This window comes from Cyanistes caeruleus, chromosome 1 (genome assembly GCF_971803275.1).
Source record: "Cyanistes caeruleus chromosome 1, bCyaCae1.hap1.1, whole genome shotgun sequence".
Taxonomy (NCBI): domain Eukaryota; kingdom Metazoa; phylum Chordata; class Aves; order Passeriformes; family Paridae; genus Cyanistes; species Cyanistes caeruleus.
This window is the reverse complement of record NC_141701.1, coordinates 109,956,554-109,982,632: the sequence shown is the minus strand read 5'-3', so window position 1 is coordinate 109,982,632 and position 26,079 is coordinate 109,956,554. Positions and strand designations below refer to the sequence as shown.

At 38.7% G+C, this 26,079-nt stretch overlaps 1 protein-coding gene across 11 annotated transcripts in view; it reads left to right on the top strand.

Moving 5' to 3' along the window:
* Nucleotides 1–26,079, top strand: part of ATP2C1 (ATPase secretory pathway Ca2+ transporting 1) — a 97,031-nt gene that overhangs the window by 14,232 nt on the left and 56,720 nt on the right. For 2 of the 11 annotated variants that reach the window (XM_086849566.1, XM_086849631.1), the window contains exon 1: nt 16,749–16,832. Coding sequence is in view for 6 of the 11 variants with exons in the window: in XM_086849507.1 (XP_086705633.1) it covers nt 15,324–15,431; nt 16,749–16,832 (192 nt within the window). In the remaining 5 variants the exon portion in view is untranslated. Of the gene's footprint in view, nt 1–8,053; nt 8,488–10,721; nt 10,929–11,507; nt 11,556–12,401; nt 12,556–13,054; nt 13,230–14,114; nt 14,211–14,902; nt 15,432–16,748; nt 16,833–26,079 lie in introns of those variants that run through there. The other 9 variants (XM_086849507.1, XM_086849546.1, XM_086849535.1 and 6 more) reach the window with 9 other exon arrangements.

The following is a 26,079-nucleotide window of genomic DNA, read 5'->3' as shown; positions in this document are numbered from 1 at the left end:
GGTCCTTACCTACATACAGAGAAACTTGAGTAAAAAATCTTAAGATTCCATTAGTGCTGAAGCATGTTAAAGTATTATTGATTCATATTCATCTGCACAAATTGAACAAACATGTATTTCAAAACTATCCTAATACAATCTGTCTTTAGTTGTATGCTTCAATCAAAGCATCAGGAGTGTGTTAGAAGGGAAGAATGAATTCCAGAAGGAAGACTCTTCCCTCTTCCCAGCCTCTGCTCAAACCCAGATACCTGCAACCAGCAACTTCACAGCTAATTCTGACAACATTCTTGTTTTCATTTTCTTAAGAAATTGCAGGATGAATGAATCACAGGGGTCACATTTTGACCAACAGATTACTCAGTCAGCTTAACTGACCACTAGATTGGTCTGTGTGTTACTGAAGAAATCAGTATAATTTTCATCCCTGACAGTCTTTGGTTACAGAGTAAGCATAGTGAGGAATACTACACACAAAATTTAGGACTCAGCAATAGTCTGTGTTAATGTTTCTCAGCTTTTATTAGTTGAAGTACAAGCCAAAATTTAAGCAAATATTTATCTTACTTGTTTTGTCATGATTGTTTTCTTGTGTAACTAAACAACAAGTGCATTGAAATGGGATCACTTATGCTTTCATTTTTTATACCATAATTTTTATTCCCTTTTTTTTTGCTTGTATTTGGCTGTATATTTCACTAACATTATGGGACTTTAAATTGTTTGGAAAATGTGTCATCCGAGATATGATGAGACAGTGGTGAAAAGCTGTTGAGAAGCACTCAGCCAGGAAACTTCTACATGTCCTTTCTATCCATTTGGTCTACAGTTGTTTGGTATGTCATTGTTTGCAAGTAGCTGTTTCTTGGCATCCAACTTGCATTTTCACCTCTGAGCAGTACGAATGAGGATTCAAACTCTTCCCCTGCTCTGTTTACACTGTTAAGATACCAGGGCAAACAAAAATGTTTACTGATGCTGTCTGCAGCCTCTTCATCCAAATTTCATGATTTCAGTGACCTTTCTTATAGTAGTTGTGCGTAATGTTTGTAAAAGCAAATTTTGAGGCAAGGGACTGCTCTATAAATTCTTATTTGCTTCTACCTGTTTTATTTCTGATGAAAGGTTCTGATCGACAAATTAAGTGTAATTGCTTTAAAAAACAGCCTTGATACATGCTGCCTTACAACTAATACTTTATGAGGTGTTTGTGAACTCAGAGTCAGTATAAATGTCAACATGGGAAATATATTTAATCTTTCTGCACAGCTGTTTTTATCAACCTTTTCCTCAACTATTAACAAATAGCTGATAAAGCCCTCAGGGGAACTTGCCATGACACATGCTGAAATTGGTTTTCCCATCCTATTCCTCCTCTTGCCGAGTGGAAGGTTAATGCTTTAAATTGGTCAGAGAGTTTGAGAAGATGGACTAATTCAGGAGCAGTTACACAAGTGATAAGAGGTCTGACCTTGTCCCACCATCTGGTATAAAATTAGTAGGCAACTCATTTCACTGGAAACAAGACCCCTCTTCTAATGCTGGGATGAATTTTGTGATTTGCTAATTTATAGCAATGGCTCAGCTGCTCCAGATGGAAATTCTGACTCACAGCTAGTGGGGTTGCAGGTGAAATGAGGGTAAAACATTTCCCACCTATCTGCAAGCTCCAAAGGAAAGCTGTAACTTTGTGAATGTTATTCCTGATGCTATTCCTTTAAAAAGAGTGTGTTAAAAACCTTCTCTCAAAAAATTGATAAGAGCATTCCCATTATTTTCAGTACAATCAGAATTTTATGCTGAACAGGAAGAAATGTAATTTCAGAGTGACTTCCTTGACAGTAGAGACTATATGCCCATGATTTACCTAGGAAATGATTTTTCTAGTGCCTGGGAATTTCTGGTTTTCATTTAGGTCAAAATTGCTCTGTTGACAATGTTTATTCATGACACATTGCACTATAGGGTAGTCTTTGTTTGCTGTGTTTACCTGACAAAAGTGACTCAGTGGGACAATTGTGCTCTTGAGTAAATGATATTTAGGGCAGAACATCTGAATTGTCCTTTGGCTGAAAGGGCATGAGAGCGCTGCTGATTGTTGCTCATTCTGGCCATTTTTGAACTTAAAAGGTGCTGAGGAGTGCTTCAGTTCTGGAAATACATATGCTTTTGAGGGAAAAGAAGGATAATATTGTAAATTACCTTTTCATTGGAGTTCTGTGACCTAGGAAATAATATTACAAGAGTGACAAGTGTTTTCCAGTGAATTCATGGCCATGTTCATAACTGGCATCCCTCACAACATTGTTTGAGGTATTGTGGATTTACACAGAATTGTTTAAGTTTGGAAAAGACCTTTAAGACCAAGTCCAGTCATTGCAGACACATGCAGGAGCTGTAGAAAGTAAAATATTTTATTTGCAGCCAAGGTGTAACAAGTGCCATGTTCTTGCAAAATGCCTGTTTTCCCTTCACCTTTTGGTAGAGAGCTGAGTCTATGACTGGAAGTAAGGTTTGGTTTGCATGCTTTTTTCAGAAAATGCATGTGGCAAACAGTCCTTATGTTATCTGTATGTCTACTTCTATGCCACTTACATGTGACCTGTATATACGTGATCACCACTGGACAAAATATATCAGTTAGTTTTGCAGCTCAGTTACCTTTCATATTTAAAAGCTGGAATCTAGTGGGCAGAAAGAGTTTTTATATATGACTGTTCCGTCATCACTATGCAATGAATCAGTGATGACAAAATCCACTTTACGGAACACGATGTTCATCTCATGACAGTGGCCATGATGAGGCTGACTGGATACTGGGACTTAAAGATCCTCTTACCCTTGAGAGAGATTTGGCCTGTGTTTTTAGCTGCCTGAGATTCGTATCTCCTGTGTAGACAGCTCCTTGCAAATGCATCAAATAAATTATGCACAAACACTCTGTCTTGTGCAAAAAAACCCCAGATACAAATGCTGCTTTCCTTTCCCCCAAAAGTGCTTCTTTCTATCCACACAATCTTCTCCTATCTCACACAGGACATTTATTTTATTTCCATTAAAAGGCAATCTGTGAACTCATTTCATCAAGGGAATGAAACAACCCAGCACACTGTTGAATGAAATACTGATACAGTAGAAATAAATGCAGATGTTTCCTATATGTAGGCTTCCCAGCTGGTTAATTGACAGTCTATACAAATGTTATTTTCTGGCACTGTTAATAATTTTCTTTTGTGATTTGTGTCATAATCCATTTATTTACAGAATCTATCATTGCATTGAAGCAGGGAGTACAGTGTGCTTTTTGTAAAGTCAGTCTGAAGAATGTTATTTAAAGCAGAGTCCGTGGCTTATGAAGAAGATATCCCAGGAGGTGATAAGGGAAATTGCATTGAGACAACAGAGCAGGAGGTTAGCTTACTATGCTCTGGAACAGAGAGATATGAGAAGCAAAACAGGACTGTAGTAAATCCCAGGGTAGTGGCATCATGTTATTTCATGGAATGCCATGGAAAAACAAATGGAAGGAGAATAGTGGTCTTACACATGCACTGTAAGCATCTGTAGGCTAATTGAGTGACCCATGTGCTGAAGATGGGTTTTAAATAGAAAAATGGGGAAAGAGAAGGGTGAGATGGCCTGCTAGCTCCAGTTGTGACTCCACTAAATCTACTAGAAACCTTGTCTTGAAATGATCTCCTGAGAGTAAGAAATGCAGCTCTTCATTTTCCCACTCAAAAGCCATAGCAGCTCAAAAGCTCAAGAGCAATGTTCTGTGTACAGGAAGCCCTTGAGAGGACTCTTGAAAAAGAACACCTGTGGAATCATGAGGAAAATGGAGTCTTCCTTTTTCTTCAGTGTTTTAAAGCCAGCAGAGCACCTGGAATCAGCTTTCTGCATCAGATAGGGAAGTGGGTATCATCTCTTACAGGATAAGCTGCTGTTGGGGAGCAGCAACAGCCTGGAGGTGCTTCGAGCAGCTCAGGGTAGGCTGGGAATGCACAATATGTGCCACCTTAAGCTGGGCCCTGTGGCATTCACCTCCAGCTACCTTTTCCAAGAAGCTCTCATGCTCCATCCCTGAACAATTTTTCTTGGTGTTACAGGGTTTCCTGCACTTCAGAAGGCAATGAAACTAAGGTATAATAGCAGAGTGTCCTCATCCCATTGCACATTCCCATTGCGGAGACATGGGGAAAAGTCCCTGTGTTTGACAGCATCAGAGGATGATAGCATTCTGCTGATATCTTGATCTGCCTCAGCTCTGCAGTGTTATTTTTCAGGTTTCCCCACAATCCATAGAGTTAGTGAGCATTTCCCAGTTGTATGCTGCACTGGATACCCCAAATACAGTGACTGTTAGGTAATTTTCTTTGCTGACTGAAAAATTGTGTACTGTTTCTCTAACATGGAAGCTTGACTGAGTCTGGAAACAGCATCTGAGCATATTTGGTGTATTGTATCAATCAAAACTGAAAGCCAAAGAAGGCGTTCTCCATAGAAACACAAGGTTACAGTGGGAACACCAAGTCTTCTCTTGGTGATAAATGGCACTGACACTGTGATTGCTCTGCTTTTGTGGTCCCTGGAGGTGTCTCTATGCAATAAATTTTTTAGTAACATGCCCCTTACTTTCCTTTTTTAATCTGCTCAACATTTTGGCTGCCAGATTTTACGTAAGTGAAACACACTGTATCATTTTTCCCAAGAGTAGTTTTCTTAATATCTCTAAGCCCAAAATTTTATGTTTGCATGTGAGCACATTAGTATCAAATCATTCAAAGCAACTGATACTTGTAGATCAACGTATGTTCTCAGTTACCAGTAAGAATTCAGCAGTAATTTAGCTACACAAATTTATAGTTTCTGCTATGCAGGAACTCTGTGACCTGGAGATTGCTGGAAGCTGACCGAAGTACCTGGGGGAAGCAATGCTGTGTGCCTGCTCTGCTCTCAAGTATGTTGTGTGTGCATCTGCTAAAAGCCCTTGCAGGAAGCAGCTCTCAGGGGACATGTCCTCTGCCCTTGTGAATGGCTCCTGGCAAAGGGTGAGACCTGGGAAGAGAAACCCCAGAACTGTAACCTGTAGTAGAAGAACACAGCAGTATTCTTTCTGTTTGGCAGAAATGGATGAGGACAGTCTCTACCTCACATCAGGGCCCTGAGGTCACCCTCTGCCACTCTTGGGGGTTTGACTTCCAGGGCTCAGAGCTCAGTCTAATGATACAGCTACTGGTCTTAGGGAGAAAGTGAATAGGACTCAGTGAGGTCTCTCCTCACCTGCCATTCAAACAGGATCTGGTTTTAAGCTCAGGCTCTGGTTCCTTGGGTCCTGGCCAGTCTGCATTGCAGCTGCATTATGGCCATGTTTGGCTGTGGACCCTTCTGATGCACTACCCCTGACCCATGAATTGGCTTACCAGCCTGATCCCAGACCTACCTCATCACCCATGGACTTGCTGTGCCTGGCTGCCCCCTTCCATCCTGCCCTGCTCCCTCCAAAAGGACAGTGGGATGAGCCCTGGCTGGTGGGGCCATCTCCTGTGGCTCACAGCTACCCACCTCTTACCCTGGGAACTCACTCCCTTGCTGGGCCACACCAGTGTCCTGTGCCACACCAGCAGCCCACACTGGACTTGCCATGAACAGGTTGTTGACCTGGTCTGTGAGCCATGTAGGAGATGAAAGGTCGGTGTTTTGTTCACCTCTGGATTTTATGCACCTTTAGCTGTGGGGCAGAGGCACACCCTTCAGCTGTCACACACCCCCACTCCCTGCCTGCTTGCCTTTTGTCAAGTGAATCTAGCACATGTGGTCCCACACACTGGGAGAAAAAGTAATTGGTCTGACAGTAATATGCTTGATCATGTAGCACCATGATCTTATAATTCAATTAATCTTTACAGAGATTCTCTTACAAGAATTTATAAGGTTGAACATGTTAAACAAAAAGGTTAAGGGTATTTATTTATGAGCATAGATGCTCAGTGAACTTTAGTAATAATTGTAAAGTGACTCAAACATGGTTTGCCCGGGGTTTCTGGAAGTTTATCTGTGGGTCCTTTTGATTTCAAACAAACATAATAAAATGGCCTGGACTGAAACATGGCTTATGGCTCACTTGTAGAGCCATAAGCTAGGATAATGAAGGTCACTGCAGCTACCAACAGGTTGTGTATCAACATAGGCGTGTTCAGAGTTGAGAGAAGTTAACACAGCAAACTCTTCAACTAGAATCTGTTCATCTAATTTGCCTTATGAGACAGAAAATCAGTTGCAGGTTTTCTCTTCCTGCCTTCCTTCCTTGAGAATTCATTTGCAGAGGAAGCCAGTGTCAAACAGCCCTGATAAATTATCATTTCTATGCACAAAACACATAATTCAGGTTTCATCACCATTTCCTGTCAACAAGTTTCAGTCTGTTGGGGAATGATCATTTCTATGTTACCTTCCGCCTCTGCTAGAATTGAATCATGTTCAAGCTCAGGAGGAGAAAGTACATATAGCAAATCATTTAGACAAATTCCCTTCCTGGTAAACCATTTTGTTATATTAACAAAACTTTCAAACGTTTAATATTGCATCTTCTCTGAGATGTTTGTTTTAATAAAAAATCCATTCATTCATCTCTTCAATGTGTCACATTTCTGTTTCACCCTCTCTATAAATATGATGCTCTTTTACTCAAGCATTTGGAGCACTTTTCCTGTCTTTTCACAGTTCCACCTCATTGGGCCTAACCTCAGAACCTCAAGTTGTTTCCCTTTGTCTGGTTAACTGATGTTTCATCCCTTTCCTTTTTCTAAGGAGTAAGTTGGGGATTTTCTTTCTAAGTCACTACATGTTGATTTGTCTGTTTGCTAATTCCATTTCTATTTCTTTTTTACATCTATATCCTCCCCTTGTGTTTTAGGTCAAAGGCATTATAAATGAATTAATAATACTTTCCTTGCCTGCCAGAATAACTGCTTATAAAAGTCTGTTTTCTAATTCCTTAGAGTTGATGAGGGACCTTTGCCCTGAAGCATACAGTTTGATATCCCAGCCTGCACCCTTTCTAATGAATGTTCCCATTATACACTTACTGGTTCAATCTTCCTTTGAATCTGAGTAACATCTGACCCCTGAGATGGCATGCAGAAAAATAAAAAAAAAAATAAAATAAAAAAAATTCCACATTTTAATCACTTCCTATTTTATTCAAAAGAAAATCTGATTTAAAAACCAGACTTCCTTCCTGTGTTTCAGATATGCTCTACCTAGTTCTTCCACTGTCTTTCATTTCCCTCTGTGTCTGTCTCCTGCCAGCTCTAAACAGTTTGAATCTTTTCAGTCCTTCTTCATATAAAAGCTTTTGTAGGACTATTCATGACCACTGTCTGTCTCACGTCTTTCCATTCTCGTAGCTGGTTTTTGTGAGATGATGATACATCTGGCTATGGGTGCTCTCAGTTAGACACATCCTGAGCTTATAAAACAGAAAATAATACAGCCCTCTATTATTCTCTAGACACACTTTTTTGATCATCTGTGCATAATGTGAGCAATAGCTTCTTCTTGATGTCTTTAGAGTGACTGTATATCCTCTGCATAGAGTTCCAGGCTATCCAAAACTGACAGATAATTCAATCCTAAAATAATTTTTGGAGTGTGTACAAGGCAGAAAGAAGAGATTGACACATAGCTGCTAGGAAGAGTGTCCTTTGATATATAAACAGATAAAGTCTAAACCAGACACAATTTTTTCAGAATCCATTTTCTGAATGCCTTTTTACTTTCAAATACCTCAAATACCATTCTTCAAGTCAGATGTTTGCCAATTTACAACATGAAACTCAGAGCCTGTTGAGCAAGCTTTTATTCTAAATTCTCATGCTGGTTCTTGCTTTTAGCTTTCCAACACATTCTTCTTTTAATCTGATCAATAGATAAATGAACTGCCCTGAGAGATAGATATTTTAAAATGGAATCTTTTATAAATTAAGGTATGGGGTTTTTTTTCAGTAGATTCAGCTAAGCAGCTGAATTATTAATTGCACCTGGAGTTTCAGGTGCTCAGCAATTGGTCCTTACTCTCCACCAGCTTTCAAATGATATATGTGCTTTCAATTAGAGCCTTTACATCCTTTGCACTGGCAGGATTCACATTCTCCACTGTAGGATAAGGCACATTTCATGCACTCACACCATTTCCTCTCCTTGCTTGCTTAACTCACATGCCTCAAATCTGAGATCTGCACAGAGACAAGAGGCAAAAAATCTAGAATTGCCTAGCAGTAATCTCCTTAAACCATATACTGGGCTAGGTGTTTTTATATGAGAGGAAGGGAACCTAAGGCAAGCTTTTATAAAGCAAACATTGCAATCCTTTCCCTTTCCTCCTCTGTGGTGTGCAGTATTCCTGTAAGAGAAATGTTTCTAGGGGAACATTTGGAAGGGCCTTGGAAAAGGAAAAGAATTACAGACCATGAGAAGATGGGAAAAAAGGTTAGTTATTTTTATTTTTCAATTGTTGATTTGTCTTGAGAATGGTAGGTACATTCAGAAATAAAAAAGGTTTTGCATAGGAATAAAGTCACAAAAAAATGTAGCAAAAGAAATTGTGCAACAGGTTTGAGGAGTAAAGTTAAATTGCTAAAAGAGGCTACTTTCACTTGAGTCAAGAGACTCCTTAATTTTGAGTAGAAAATTGTATGTGAAATCTGGCAGAATGCATGTTGGATTTCCATGTTATCTTTCCCTAGTCTGATGAAGGGAATATTTTGAAAAGCTAATGCTAAGAGATTAAAGGTGAATTGCTGGAATCAGGCTCAGTTTGAGAAAGAATTTCCTGGTTTCCTACAGTCTCTTATGGGGCTCTTCGCAAGTACAAATCTTGTATCCCTAAGTACACCTGCAGATCTAGTCCTTGGTGTCCAGGATGTAATTTCTGTAGAGCTTGTACTTGAATAGGAGAGGGTTTTCTCAGTAATCTGACCCTGTGTGTCTTTGATTATGCCTTAAATAAGTGCACTTGTTTAGAACCTGGACTGTATTGTAAGTGTTCTTCACCTTAAGCAAACCTCCAGGGGAAGTACTTTTGCTTAGGGCACTTCTGAGTAAGATGTGGAAACTGTTCAGATGAGTCCTTTTTGGAGCTGGAAGAGCTGTGTGTCTGAAAAAATGAAAACTAATGAGTAAAGCCCCCCTCCTTCCCCCCTTCAGGCATTTTCTCCTGGCTAGGAGCTTAGTGGGTTTTTGGATGGGCTGCTATCTGATTTTGAGTGTTTGAAGGCAAACTTGAGGGTAGTAACAACACTATAGGAAGATAACCTGGGCCAGACAGATGAGACTGTGGTGATGTAATGAGTTAAACCTCGGATGAAAGAGTTGGAGGTGAGAAAAAGCTCAGCTGGCTGCCAGGTTCACAAGCAGTGAACTTCTGCCTTTCTAGCCCCACTGCTCTGTGAAGCACCCTAAAACTAAACCACAGTCCATCAGTGCAGTGAAGAAGAGGTTTTCATGCTCCTTTGAGACATGTGTGAATAATTAGTTGAACTTTTTTGTTCAGACTAAGTTAATAAGCTGCACTGTATTATGTGTTTAGCAGACAAGTGAAAACACAGTGGATTTCTGTTATCTAACTCTACCATGGCTTCTTGTTGCTATGTGTGGGAAGCTCCTTCAGGAAGAATTTGGGAGGAAAAAAGCCCTTCTCGGCTTCATCAACCTGTAACGTGAATACAGAATTGCTTGGGCTACAATGTGTCAGGATAATTAACAATGAAACACCCAGTGGTGAGGGAGCTATCAAATGGCATATCTCTGAATCAGTATTGGGTCTGGTATTAATTAATGAAAGCACTAATTAAGGTTTCTATTAAACAATCTGGAAGACAAAATGAAGCACGCATTGATCAAATTTGTAGAGGCTAGGCTGAAACTACAGAATGATTGATCAAGAGATTTTAGAGCAAGAGGCAAATTTTAAATAGGGTGTGATTTTAATTTAGATAAATTTAAACAGTGCACTAGAGGGTGACACTTTATAAAATGGAAGGCTGCTGATTAGAGCTCATTAACGCAAAGAACTAGGAGAGTGGGTAACAAATGGGGCCCAAATCCCAATACCATGGAGCTTTAAAAAGACAAATAGCTTTCGTGGCTTTACAGACAGTAAAAGGTAGGTCGTTTGTAGGACAGTGGCTATAAGAATATCTATTCTGGACTTCTAGTGTGGCAATAAGGGTAAAGCTTCAGCCTGTTATCCACGTGAAATTAACTCTTCAATTGTGACCTCGAGGTTGGATATTAAAGAAATTAAGTTTCTGAAAGCAGTGCTGGACTGACAGGTCTGGGTACACAGCCTCTGAGAGGCATGTGAGCACAGCGTGTTCCACTGACAGCCACCTCTCAGCCATGTGACACCTGATCACACACTCTGCTTATGATCCATTGACTCCTGATGCATTCCTTTGTTTGGCATAATGGAATGGGAGGAAACTGCTTTGGTCAAGGAGAATGCAGCAGGACATAAGCATAGAAGTCTCATCCTCTGTCTACCAGCTTATCAACCTGGTCCTTCCTGTTACTGCAAAACTGCAAAAAAATATTTGACATTATCTTCTGACTGGGAAGTGGTAAATCAGGTGAACATGAAGAGAATATCCAAGGAAAGAAATTTTGAGAAATGGGTGCTGTGTTTTGAGCTTTATTTTACAGATGGCGTCTCTCTTTTCTAGGAGTGACATCATCTAGATTGGAGCCCTGGTACAGCAGAAGTACTTTTGCAGTCAGTTGCTCCTCATGACTTTGTATTCTTGGGAATTAAGGAAGAAAAGGGGGAAGCTAACTGCTTCATGCATGCTTGGGAGAGGAAGAAAAAAGTCTGAAAATACTACAGCATCTAGGAGAAATTATGGACCAGTTATCTGGTCCAACAGTTTCAAGTAAGCTATTGGCAACTACAACTACCAGACTTGTAGTATATGTAGTTATTTGATGCCTGTGTGAGTATTTCTACACAAGAGTGCTGTATTACATCTGAGAAGCATTCTGGAAACTCAGGCAAATTTTCTTGCAATAAAATGAAATATTTCCTGGCACAGCACTAGCAATGAATTCATATATTTGGGAATCAGTTTACTGGTGACATTTCTTTAACTGTATCTTCTTTCTTTAAAAAGCACTTGCTTTTACACAGAATTAATGATGCCATTTGATATCCTTAGGGGTTTTTTATAGTAATAGCTTATAATTACACAGAAATATAGAGTAGCTGAGGTTGGAAGGGACTCTTTGGAGATCATGTAGTACAATGCCATGCTCAAAGCAAAGTCAGAAAGAGCAGACTGCTTAGGATGGATTGCAAGGCTTTGAACATGTCCAAAGTTGAAGACTTCACAACCTTTTTAGCAGCAGGTTTCAATGCTTCATCACTATAACAGTGGTTTAATAAACAAATAATTACACTTAGGTGGAACTTTCTGCATTTCAGTTTCTGCCCATTTCCTCCATTCCTTTCACAGGGCATTGCTGAGAAGTCAGGCTCCTCTTCCTTCATTTTAGCCTCTCAGGTATTTATGCATATTAAGAAAATCCCCCTGAGCCTGTCCAGACTAAACAGTCCCAGCTCTCACAGCTTCTCTTCCCATAATAGATATTCCAGTCCCTTAATTATCTTTGTGGCTCTTTTCTGGACATGCTCCAGTATAGTCATGTCTTTTTTTGGACTCGGGAGACTGTTACTGGACATGGAACTAAAATGGAAGCATTAAAATCCTAGAAAATCTAAATTAGTGATGCATATCAAATGTAAAGTTTGCATCATTCAAAATAAAAAAAAATAAAAATAAAAATAACTGGAACAGTTTTTAACTAGAATTGAACTAATAAATCCTGCTCAAGGGTACAGAAAATTAGATTAGTTGAAAATGTTGGACTAACAGCTCTGCTGGAGTTACTGTTATTTATCAAAGTAATGAGGTGGGGGGAGATGGGGGAAGAAGCAAATTCTTGTCCTGACAGTACACAAAGCCAAAATGCAATGCTTTATACATATAGGATATGCTTCAAGGACCCAAATGCCATGGCTTCCTTGGGATAGAAGAACTTTGCAATGAAAGGCTTTAGAAGGTGAAGGGGTCTGGCTGAGATGCCAAGATGGTAGAAGACAATTAAACAGATCACAGTGAACAAGAATTTCATGTTGCTGAGTGTCCTGCTGCCAGCAGCTTGCACTGAGTAGTAGGACAAAGTCTGTGTTTGTTTGCTGGCTCCTTAAATGTATTTTCAGGGTGGGGGCATTGTGTATAGATGTGGTACCTGCATCTATATAGACACATAACCTGTGTGGATGTTATGGTGTGGTTTTGGGGTTCTTTTGCTCAGTGAAAAGAGAATTATTTGCTACTTTTACACAGGATCTGGATGCTGTTTGTGGATTTTGGCTGCTGGCAATGTATTATATTCTGTCATTAGAAAAGCTTATAATACAGGGCAGGGGTTGTCCAACTGCTGTGTAGGAGATGCTCAATTCACCCTGACTGATACTGCAAGAATTAGTTGAACAAACAGGTTGGTGCTATTCTTGTTGTTACTGGATAGTTGCCAGGCCAGAGCTGAGGAATTTAGTCTCTGTTATTTGCTTTTTTCTGAGCACATTATAGATCATTATTTTAGTATAAATTTGATTCATTCCTAGGTAGAGTCAAAATGTTTAAATTTCTTTCATTTTCTTTTAAACGTAGTATGGCATGAGAAGTGAGGGGATTTCTTTAATAAAAACACAGGGCACAAAGAGAAACTGTTCTTTCAGGTGTCAGAATTCACGTTTGGAAATTTTGTCACATTATTTTACACCAGAGCAAGGAGACATTTTCATTAAAACCCTTAAACTAAAACATTCTGACAGCTGATATTGTATGTTGAAAGCTTGTCTTTGCTTTCCTTGGCTTATTACTGCTTTTCTTAAACAGGGTGGAGGGAGGAAGAACATTTGTGATATGTACCCACTGACTTTACCCTCGACAGTGCAAGTGTTTCCTAGCTAAGAAAACTTTCTGTTTCAATAAAGACTTCAGGTGCTAATCAAGGAAATGCAGAATTCTGATATTTGCCAAGGCCAAGGTATGGCTCAACCAGGTGATGTCATCCTACACTTCTGAGGCTCCATCCACCATCCAGCTGTCTCTGATACTGCAGATGTCTCCCTTTGTGCTCCCTAAGCACCTATATGCAGCACAGAAGAGGTGAGTGTACAAGTGCCTGCTTGAAACACTGTTAGACCAATCTGAAACAAGCCTATGGTACTCCATTCCTCTGAAAGAGCTTGGTCATGCACTTCAGAACTTTGCAAAGAGGCATCTTCAGCCTGGCATGATTTTGCAGGGAATGGCATAAACATAACACTGTGAATTTAGGTAAAAGTCTAAGGTTATACAAAACAAATGCATCCTAATATATGCCGTTTTTAAGGAACCACTACAGCAAAGTGGAGCTCAGAGTTTCCTCCCGCTTGACTCTTTTATGCCTGTGGCTTGTGTTTTTGACTTTATTATTCTTGTCCTTCTGCTTGGGGTGATCCTGGCTTTGCAGAACAATTAAAATTCTCAAGCTACGATGTGTCACTGATCTTTGTAACATCCCCCTGGCTTCAAAGTAACAAGTGTACTTGGCAATTTACAGTGCTGACAACTCCAGTTTTCTTCCTCTGCTGCTCAGGTGGTCAGAGTCACTCAAGTGCCAATGAATTTTATAAAGCTCAGGAGCAGTGTTTCTGACTCAGCAGGGCTTTGTACCAAAGTGAGGGCAGAAGAGGTATTGTGCCGAGAGCTCAGAATTGGCTGGCCTCTCTAGATAGGAAGTGAAACAGGAAGATCACCTTGTGAGCAGGCTTGGTGCCATCCAAACAGATGGGCTGAAGTATAAGCAGCCAAACAGTCATTTAGGAACACAAAAAGGATTTGTTGAAGGCACATTTCCAAGCATGAAATGTCAGAATGTTTGCCTGTGTCAAGCATCAAACCTGAAGGGAGGGATATGTGCAAGTAGTGTGGGACGAGTTAACACTGAAAACAAACATGTAAATCTGTCTTGGATTCTTTCCTGAATCTATTGAAAGATTTTTTTTGTAGCTGTGAGACCTAGAAAGGAAGAGTGGGAGAAGAGTCCTGCAAAGCAGTATTATTTCCCTACCATATGGACCGCTTTCCACAAACTGTGCTGACAAGGTAAAGAAATGATTTCTTTTGCCTCCCACAAATGTTGTTGTGCAGGAGGCACATAACATTCTCTGGCTGGTTAGTCTTTAGCAGCTGTATATAATAGCTTCAGGATAAATTCTGTAGTATTAGCCAAGATCTAAATAATAGAATCATAGAATGGCCTGGGTACAGAGTGACTTTACAATAATTTATTATACATGGAAACACACCTTAGGAAAGACTTAAAAAACTAGGAATTAATGGCTGTGGAGTTGTAGCGAGGACTGAATTGCTTTACTGTAATAAGAACCCAGCTCTGTGACTTCTCTGCATAAAAGGCCAACAACAACTAGAGAGGGAGACATCCACTCTAACTTCCATAACTCTGAAACTCAAGAATTTAGGATGATAATTGATGTAACTATGCTTTGCTGCTTTTCCGTCTGCTACAAAAGCCAGACAAGCACTTGTCTGCTGATCAAAGGTGCAAAGAAGAGAAGGGGTCATAAAGACAAATATAATGACTTGAAAGGAAATGTTTTTGCAGGTAAGATTCAAGGCAAAGCCCCCAGTTGCAAGCAAAGCTTTATCTGAGCTTGCACTGTTTTGCTCTGTAACTGGTGCCTTGCAGTTCCAGTTTAGAAAGCAGGGAATGAAAGAAAGCATTAATCTGAAATCCACATAACAGGATTGTGTGCGAAACAAAAGTGAAACCAGACAGTGCAGTCGGTGAAATACATCTTGAGGAGGAGGGGTGAATGTGCTGCAAACAGCAGTTTTCTAACCTCTTTACTGCAGCTGAACAAGCTTTAAGAGGCATCAGGCATTAGGAGGGGTAGTAAAAAAATCAGGACCTAAGGATGAATGTTCTTACCAGAAGTAGAGCTGTTTGAGCAGGCTGCCAGGGAAATGATTTGCATTTGATAGAACTGCCCCTCAGTTCTTGCAGCTCACATTGCCCTTGTGGCACTTTAACACTAGTCATTTGTTGGACGCTCTGCATTTGATGTTTTGATTTTCACCAGTTGCTCTGCAGGAAAGGATTGTGCAACACTCGAGGACTACGAGTCTTTGGGAAGAGGCAGAAAACATGCATTCAGAACTCCAGAAAGGGAAGCAGTAAGAGAAATTGCCTAAATTATGGATAATCTGCTGCATAAGTCTGTCTTCTCCTGTTTTATAAAGCTTCCTATACATGCAATTTGGAAACTTGTATCGACAGTGAAAGCCAAGAGGATTCAAGAAAAGGTAAAAGCAAATTTAAAAAAATAAAACTGCTTCAGTTGTAACCCTGGGGATGACCTAGCTATATCTTAAAGGGGAGGATCACAAGTTTAGCTGCACAGTTTTCTAAATGTCAGTACCTGTGAGTAATGATTCTATTTAGGATTTTATGAGAGCACTGTGAATTTGAAAAAATTTGCTCTGAGAACAAGTAATTTTTGATTCTGAGGAAAATACTGGGCACTTAAAGCGATTGGGGCCTGACACCATGAAGCTTTAAGTAGTCATTACCTGCCTCTTGAAGATCACAGAAGCCCATATTTCACTGCTGTCATGAGTTGTTTTCAGTGTAATTCCAGTTCATCTTGAACCACTCATAATAGCTGTGTAAAAAAACTGTTAAACTTCCTTGTGTTCAAGATAGTCTTGAATCTGCTTGTTAGGCTAAGGGGGGATATATTTGACAAAATTAACTTCTAAATAGGTATATAAAAGAAATAAAAAAATAAACCAGACTTTCCCTCTTTTAACTCTTCTCTTAGCCACAAGTTTTTGCTGTGCTGTTCTCTGTTTTGTAAGGGCTTTATCTTCGCTAAGAGATTTTCATTCTTCTGAGATCAGGTGTAGGCACTGGTCAGTATTTGGGCCCTTTGTCATGTAAATCTGTGTTAAATAAAAGGTTGCATTCTTGGAAGTAGGGCTTGTAAACAGATTTCTTTAATGTTTTGGTAGATCACGATTTCTTGACTTAAATGCAACATGAATATCCTTAGGAAAACAGAATTATAATCTGAAGCTGTTGCTGTTTCACAAGGAGATGGAAGCTGTTTAGCATGGGCGGGGGGAGAAGGGGTGAGCCTGGAATGAGGCCGTCTCTGCTGAGTTACTGTTCCTTTTCATCCAATATGTGCCGGATATTAAGCTGTGCGATGAGCATTCAGAACTCTGTAACAAGAGCTGGAATTCTGCATTCCTTTGAAACAGTTAAACTTCTTTGTTCTGTGTGTGCTAAATGATGCTGAATAGCATACTTCTCCAAATCAGAGGTCATCAGGCAAAGAAAGACACATTCCTTTGCCATGATACATTTTGGAAAAAAAAAAAAAAGTACCAGGGCTGTCTGTAAGAGGCAGGGGGTGGGTGGGAGGGAAATCTGCTTTTCCTGTTTTGGTACAGTAATGTTCATTATTTTCTTTCTTCCTCCTAATGTTTTTACAATGGCTAACATCTCAAGCACTACATGCTTAAAGAAACATCGTGTTCATTCTCCTTGGGTTTGTCAGATGTTGGCAGGGCTGATACCACATAGTAACACTTGCTGCTTTGACTCTACAAACACAGAGTGCAGTTTTGCTCTGGAGGCTGCCCTGCATGGTGTTGAAAATAAGCTCTATTTCTGAGGATCACATTCTTTTATTTAGCAGGGTAAGTCCTTGGGATGGCTTGCTTAATACTGACTGAATGTCATTTAATAAATGCTATCAGTAGATAAATGCTTTTTTCTTTGAGGGTTTTTGTTGTTTTCTCACTGTTTACCCTTTTCTAATCTCAGTGGGCATTAAATTAAAGTTCCAGAGAGCTTAGCACATTCTAACTGTGCTATTCTGTTCTGATAGATTTTGTCTGATGCACATGGACATGCTTGTCCAGTCACAGAGGAAAAAATTCACAAGTAAAGGATAAATGCAGGGTTAATTGGCTAATAACTTTTAAATTGTTCAAGATTTGTCCTGACAGCTGAACCTCTGAAGATGCACAGGCCAGTTAAGTTGTAACTTAAACATTCATTGGTGGAATTGAATGAAAGAATTAGAGATTGAATTAGAGAGCAACCTGTAACTTGATGCTAAATTTAATCATCCTGCTTGCATAAGGATGTGAATATCCTTAGTGCAATATACTTCTGGCCCTGCTGCTTCCACTGCTGGAAGAAATCCATTTAATCAAAACAAGTATTGATGTGGTTATTAGCATGTTAGTCCCGAGACACGAAGCTTTATCAATATAAAATGAACTGAATGTGATGCTACTATTCATTCTCTTTACATTGCTTGATATTGTGCATGGAATGTAATGAGGCTTGTTGAAGAACTGCTGTTCACTGTGATGTTCCAGAAAAGTTATGCATCCTAGGAGACTTGTTCTCTGATCAAACATTTTAAATTAAATACATTAAAATAAGTGTAATGGCTACAATCTGAGGTTAGCTTTGCATGCTCACTTTAATGAGTTGCAATTTCTTCTAGAAACTGACAACTAAAAAATCCTGTTTACCAGTTGCTTAGAAACTGATAATCAGTAAGAGCATTAGACATCAAATATTTCAGTAAAAACTAAAGCTGAAATAAATGTGTATTGTTCAGAAACAATAGATTTGGAAAATTGCCACAGATTTTCATGAAGTCCAAGACATAAACACATTATAAGAAGGACATGCATATAGATGAGAACTGGTACTAAGAAGGATAAACTTGCTTTCTTCAGGTATATAATATGGTTTAAGGAAAATATTTCAATACTGGCAGTGTATTAAATATTTCCTTTCTTGGATCACCTTTTGGAACCATTCCTTAACGAACACACAAGGCCCAGGAGCATGGACTTGAGGGAGTATGATCCAATAATGGAATTATTTATGATCTTTGAGATTTTTCTCTTATTTTCAATACAAACTTGAATGTTTTAAAGTAAAGAAATATGAAAGCTTTTTAGCAAGCCTTATAGAAATGGTATGAAAAATTTTGTGGCTACGTGGCAGAGTTTGAGACCAAGTGACATTTTAACAGCATAGTCAAGTTTAGGAGGTAATTCTAGCTAAATGAGGCTTTTATCTAGACCTCTACAGCTCTTTCTTAGAGGAATATGTATTTTTATGAGAACAATTCTTATCTAATTCTATACATTGAATTTTTCCATTAAAATTATTATGATTAAGTTCTTTGGAAGGTTTGAGGTTTATAATATTAATTCAGTTTGAGCAAGGAAATGAAACATGCCACTTATTTTCTTGTCAAACATAAAAGGCCTTTTATTTCAACATGTTTAAGCGGCCTCTCTGCTTAGATAAAAAACAATAGAAGGCATGTATGTGGCTTATTTAACGGTGTTGATGCTGGCAGGATTATCTCCTTTCCTTGAAGTCATTTTTCAATTCATTTGGCAGAGCAAGACATGATTTTCTTTTGCCTTTGCTGGTAGTTAGAGTATATCTCATTAACATTTGAGGAAATTACTTTTCAAGAGTATTGTACAGTTACCTCTTTCCAAAACATGGCCATAAAACTTGGACTTCCTGTTGAAAATTCCAGCTGGACTCAGATAAAATCTTTTCCTGGAAGAAACTGCAGGATACTTTTTTCATTCACAGTCCATTTCCAAAGGGTCTGGGACCAATGCTAAAGGAAATGGAAGAACCATCATTTTGTCCTGAGAAATGCCACCATTTTTCCTTCTGAATCCTAGCAGTAAACAGACATTTCTTACATCCTTTCCAGCCAATGCTTCTTTAGAATGATTTCTCAGCTACATACCAGCCACAAGATGAATGTTAAATTAATTTCTTTAGGTATTAATTCATGCATAAGAGTGAGATACCATCAATGAGGTTCTATCCAGGAGAATTAACAGATGGGGCATTGTCCTTTAGGGAACCCACCAAAAGAGCTTTGGGAATTCAGAACTGAGGCAGGACAGAGTGATTTGTACATTGTGCTTGGCATTGAGAGAATGTTTCTTTAATAGTTAACCCAGCTGCTTTGGCAGAACCCTTTTTAGCCTCTTTTCTGAAGGAAGTAAGCTGTATCTGTCCCTTTCCCCCAGTAACTGCAGAACTCCTGGATAGAGAGTCTCAAAGCTGTGAAACACCCACATGCTTAATGAAAATGAGGTTGGTTGGTAAGAGGGGAGGCATCCTATTAAAACTGCCTTTTAGAGCAGCATTACATCAAAGAGATCACGCAGGGGAGAATAATCAGCAGTACTTCATGTACTGGAAAAGCTCGCATTGGTGTTTGCACCTCTCAAGTATTCAAAAGAACAATTCCCAAAGCCTGCCCTGGAGAGCATAATTGAGAACTTCCTTGACTCCTATCCCTGGTAGTGGTTGACTGCTGCAGCTCAGTCAGTTTACAAGTCAGTCAACCAGAAGACACCAGAGGACACCAGACTTCTGGGGACCAGGCAGGACATTCCTCTATTCATGAGAGAGCTATTGACATTAAAGCATATTTGGTTTTTTCAAGTGTACCAATCAAATTAATTTAAGAGACAGTGACTGAATTGAGAGTCAAATTGGATAATAGCATCTATGTCGAGTGGCATTAAGCTGTCTTTCCTTTGAATCTCTGTTTTAACTGTGATGGGCAGGATTTGTAGGTCTTTCTAAGGTCTGAGTAGGAACAGTAAGTACAAATCCTCTTGTGAGGATGTTCTCCTAACAGAGCTTATCAGACGCTTGCTTGTTAGGGGCATTGTTCTTTTGCCTTATCTTTAGTTTTCCTCAAAAATGGCAATTCTGTTCAAGTCAAGGTCTTATCTCAAAGTAACTGAGGATTTAACACTATCTTTGAGGAAGACAGTGCTCACAAAGGATGGGTCTTTAATCAAGGAGAAAAAAGCTCACAGGCTGCATGCAAATAGGATATAAGGTGCCACCTTTCAATCTGTATTTAACGTTTGGAATAACTTTTTGGGTTGCCAGCCCATACTCTGAAACTGTGATTGGGAATGCTTATAAAAGACTTTATACAGATGAAATAGATGTTATAGTTCTTGTACATAATTTACAGGTGGAAGTTCTCTGTTACACATACAGTAGACTGAAATAAATAATTCCTTACAACTTTAAAATCTACATTAGTTGAATGAAACTGGTGCTGTTTAAGATTGCCTGTAAATGTAGCTGTTATATGCCAAGAAACTAATGTAGCTGAATCTGACATATATTTGACACACAGTTCCTGAAATTACAGGACTACAGGCATTTTAAAGTACGCATTTCATGTGACAACCTAAGACTTCTGCAAGAATCGGCTCTTCCAAGGGGAAAAGACTTCAGACATCTAGTTAGTTAGCCTGGAGAAGAGATGCTGAGGATGCAGCTAAAGGGTCTGAGCAGGACATGACTTTATCCATTAAAAGATCTGGCAGCTTTTGCTGAAATAGCTGGCACTTGATCTCTGCTCTGAGATGAACAATACCTCCCATTCCACACAGGTTAACCTCTAGCTGGAAGTGATGCTGTCTCTTAGTGTGGAGAAATATATCTCTCAGGAGAGATGGCATCTGTGGTTGCTAGTGTTGTAACACTGATAATGCTTTTATTATGGCTATGATAGTCCAAGTGCTACTGCTGGCTTACCAAAAGAAAAAAAAAAAAAAGGAAGAAAAGAGAGAGGCACTCTGGCTTTGTTTTGCTTTTCTAAAGATTCCTGTATCTAAAGATACATTTGGTGTAGGTGCCTCAGGTTTACAGTGCAAGTTCTCTATGAAATTCATGGGTATTACAAATGACATAGTACTTCTCTACTAGGACAGCTAAGAAATCTGTATAGCTATTAATGAAAAGTTCATTGTAATGGCTTTATTAACATATCTGGTTAATTTTATTTAACAACAGTGGTATTTTTACTTTTTGGTATGTAAAAATGAATGTATATGTTAAATTTGAGAAGACACTTTAAAACTGCTGCTTGCTTTGGATGACTAAGGCACTCTGACTTTTGTGGTTAAACAGAGGCTTGACTAATTTTTCTAATGAAACATTTTCCCTCATTTCTCTTATTTGTGTTCTGAAGCACAAAAAGCTCTGAGTGCTGTGTATCCCTGGGATGTGGTAATCTCCAGAATGGAAAATACTCCAGGGCTGACTCTCTGGGGCTGATGGATATTATGTTGTTTAATATTTTATATTTAAATCCATTGTGTCAGAACAATTACTATGATCTAACTGTTCCTTGCAGTTCACAAATTTGTTTGGAAAACTCTAAATCTTCTGATAAAGATGGGTATCTCAGGTATCTTCTTTGTCACATTAGCTTCTCCTAAGCTCAGATCAATATTTGAGAGACTGCATCAGAACAAATCCCCATTTGGTCCAATTTGGCTTTGTGCTAGACTTTCTCCTGTAGTCATATAGAAATTCCTGTCAGGACTATATGAAGTTTTCCAATGATGTGTAGATTCTTCATTTTTTTACCCAAAGCAGATTTTCTGCTTGAATTATGATCAGTGGCATCAAAGCTTGAATGTTTTGCCTCTTCAGATAAACATCTTCATTGAATCACCATCTTATACTTCAATCATAAGCTCTCCACTGCTTTGTGTCAGACACAACCAGACAAATTTTCAAGCATATGCTATGTCTATCTATGAAGACACATTTTAAGATGAGCAGGTCTTGGTGTTGCCATAAGAAACCAGCAACTAATACAAGCCACTTGAAGAAATCAGTAGGCTAAGCAAGGATCCTAATCATAAGGCACTGAGATTCTGCTTTTCACAAAAACAAAAATGAGCTGTTTTCCAAATACAAATCATTGAATTTATCTAGCTGCTGATGGACTGTGGCAGCTCTTTCCTAATGGTTTATTCAAATTCTTATTTTAATATGTTGAAAAAATATTAATCTAAATGGTCAAAGCTTATTTATTTTTGGTCTCTAAGTCTGAGATGATCTTCTGAAGAAATCTTATACCACTGATGTTTTAAATAGGATTGTAGTACATTTCCTGAAATACTTTTTCATTTAGGCACTTTCTGTGACACACATATCATATCATTCAGATATGGCAAGGTTGGATGGAGCTCTGAGCAACCTGCCCTGGTGAAAGGTGTCCCTACTCATGGCAGGAAGGTTGGAACTTGATGATGTTAAGGTCCCTTCTAACCCAAACCATGCTGTGTTTTAACAGCTTTTCAGTTGAGCCAGTATCAAGACTGAATGGTTGCTGCTGACAGCTGTTGCTTGGGAAGGGAGGGGAGTGGGGCAGGCTGACTGCCACTTCTCAAATCTAGTGAAATGAAAAACCTTAACAGAATAGGCTGTGCAGTAGAAAGCCTATTCTCTCTTTAATCCTTAAGCTCAACTTTTACAGCTTTATTTAAATATCTGGTAGAACAGTGCATGTAAACACAAGTATGTGAAAGATTGAAAACCAAGAGAAAAAATTTGAAAACTAAGATATATTCAATTACTGAAGCTTTATTTGATTACAAATGAAACAGATTATTTGTAACTAAAAAAAAATCTGTCTTATCCCACTGTTTCCTCTCTTTTTCATATAAGAATATGTCTGCCAGATACAGATGGATTAGATTTAATTTTTGGAGCCTTCATGTTAGCATTTCTAATGTCATGGAAAGACAAGAAACCCAACAAAGCTTAGGGAGCATTTCAAGTTCTGAGACAGTCAAAAACAGATGCTTGGTTCCTGTTTTCTTAATTGAATTTCCTCAGCTCTGCCCTGTCAAATTAACTTCTTAGATGTACCAAACCTGTGCTACAGTTAAGGGGTAGTCAGTAACACATATATTTATTTACGTTTCTCCCCAGGAAATCAGACAGAAATATAGCAGAGCTACTTTTTAACCATATTTTAAAAATAATCAGAGCAGAAACTGCTCAAGAGGCATTAAAAAGGGCTAGGTGAAAATGCTTTTGAGAGTTAGAAATTCCAGGATCATCAATCGCAACCATTACAAAAATGAATTACCCTTTCAAATTCTGATTTCTTTTCAGAGAAATTTCATTTGGCCTTTCTATTCAAGTTTTGAGGTTCATGCTTTCCAGATTTTCTATTCAACTAAAAGGATTAGAAGCTTTTTTCAGCATAGGCAAACTTCTTTAATATAATGGTGCCGTTCCACAAACCAGCTTGTAATATCAAACAATACAATATTAAAGCCCAGGAACTACAAAAGCTTAAACAGGCAGTGTTACAGGCATCAAGCTTTGGGTTGTAACCTTCCTCTGGCATTCATGCCATGTCAAGCCTCTTTATGGTATTTGCTTTGCATCCACAGGAAGTTTGTTATGAGCAGCTACAGCCTATAGCTGACGACAAAGCAGGAAACCTGAATTAGTAAAAGCAATCTTAGTAATAGTGGTTGTCTTTCATAGTAACACATGGCATTTCCCTGAGAGCTAAAATTAAAAATAAAAAAAAAATTGCAACCATCTTATTGCAGCTGGAAACTTTTAAACCTGACCAAATTTCATGTAGCTGCTCCTTCAGTTACAGTGCTGCAAAAGGCTTTGTGTTTGGGCAGGGCTAATTTCACATGGAAGGACAGGATGTCATGCCACAGCTATTTTAAAAGGTTGCTTGGAATTACTGTCACCACTGACTGAGCTACTTCAAAATCATTTAAATATATCAAAAAAAGAGAGAAAAGAGTTCTGCTTAAAGAGAAGTGATTGTGAAGCTTGCATACCTGCAATAAATCTGAAACTCATCAGAAAATATTTGCTAAGAAGTTCCCATTGGGCTCAGAAGCCATTGTGTGCAGGATTGCAACAATGAAGTCACTTGCCTTTTTTCTTCAGTGTAGATGTACCTCTTTAGGTGGCCTGGGGGTTGGTAGTATTCCTTTTGCTACAAACTGCAAAAGGAAATGCTGTTTTAGAGGTCTTGGCAAGTCTGAAAATGGACTTTATTTTTTCTCACAATTTTCAGCTTCTCTGCTACAGTTCTGTACTCTTTATGCTTTGACCCTAGGAGCAGTATCTTGATTACGCTTTGTAGGATGTAACAGCTGAATTGATGCAAAGCTTAATTTATTCAAACCTAGCTCTCTCTCTTTAGATATTGAAGTGAGGTTTTGGATAAAACAGACTTTATAAACAGGAAATATTGCAACACCAAGGTTAGTTTATTCTACATTCTCTATTATCTGTCCCTGGAAGTGAAAAACAGCATCACTGTACATAAATGTTGAAGATGTGAGGCTGTAAACAGACAAAGATCAAGTTTTCAAAAAGGGAAAATAATTTGGGGTGAAAACTGTGGGAGACATGAAAGATGAATTCTTAAAAGCACCTGGCTCATGAAATCTGTGTCTAATGAAGAAAATACTCCAGGAGTCCTGTTTTCCAACTCCAAGGGAAGCAAAATCAAGATTTTGGTTCTCAATGCATACACACGTAAGTGATTTCTGATTAATCCATGTTACTACTACAATGTCAGAGGCTTCCAGTGATTGTTTTGGTTTTTTCTCTGGATGGATGATTTTCCACACTTGAATGACTGATGAATCAGAAATGTTTACATCTTAGTATCTTTTTATTTCTGCATAATTAATAAGTCATAGATATATGGCTGGATAGATTTATTATTTGGTATAAATAATAATAAACGAATGATTAGCAGATATATGATTCAGTAAATCATAGATATAATAGTAATCATATAAATATAAAATGTACCATATATTTGATGCAATGTGATAGGTATGTTCTCATAACAGTATCTTAATACAACCTAAGATAATCCTCTGACCTTAAATTTATTATATGACATATGAAAGAAGTAGGATAAAAAACATGCCTCTCATTAGATATCTAAATATTCGGGTCAAGTTTTAAATTGTATATGGGAAATTCAGAGTTAAAATTTACTTTAAGCTGAACTTCAAATAGGAAACAAGATTTTTGCTGATTTATCACTACCAGTTTCTCTACTCTATAAATAGAGTTTTATCCTCAGAACTCCTCAACAGATATGGATTAGGCTGGAGGCCCTCAAAGATGGAATGGGAACTGCCTAATTTTTTTCCTGAATAAGAAATGTTTTTTTTCCCTTCCTTCTGAAAAGGCAGTTGTCATGCTGAATTGTACTGAATGTCCCCACTAGCCAGATGGTGGGGAGGAGGGCCTACGATACGAGTTTCAACTCTTTTTAAATTAAATCCTCCTCTGGTGCTTCTTGGCTTGTTGCAGATGCACAGAATGCAGCTGACATTAGCTGCTGAATTACTGGGAGACAGAGGGGCACCTCAGGGCTCTTTTAACCTTCCCGTTGCGACAGGCTGCTAGAATATACTTTCCCAATTCATATGATACAGCTGTGGGGTTTGTCCCTCCCATAGCCATTCCTGTCACTTTCAGCTGGGGCTGTATCCAACCTCTGGTGATGCATGAACTGAATATGTGATCTATTATTTAGAGTCAGTCTACTAAAGATGGTGATGTTGCTGGGTAATATTTTAGCACCTATTTTCAAGAATGACAGGAGCCTCCTTTGAAATGTGTGTTTGTTTTTTAATTCCCTTGCGCTGAAGTTTGATATTCATTAGCAGTGGTATGGAAATACTCTTGAGCACTTGCTCCCACCTCCACTTTGTCCTAGCACAAGCTTGTGCAGTTAGATAGGGAATGAGGTCACAACAACCTTGTTAAATTTGGGTATTTTCTCTAAGTGTACTTTACTAAGTTTCTAAATGTTACATAACCTGTGTGCACAGTTTTTATTCCTCCCCCCTGCAGCCTTATTGTTAACTTTGACTAAGAAAGCATCTGAATATAGATTTAGACTCTGATTTCACCATTTGGACCTATCTTAAAGTTAAGGGTCTTTATGACAGAGAACATAGTTGCAATAGAAGCATGCTACATTAATTGCTTTTATCAATAACCTTTACCAGCTTTAAAAATGTGACCTCAGACCACTCCTTT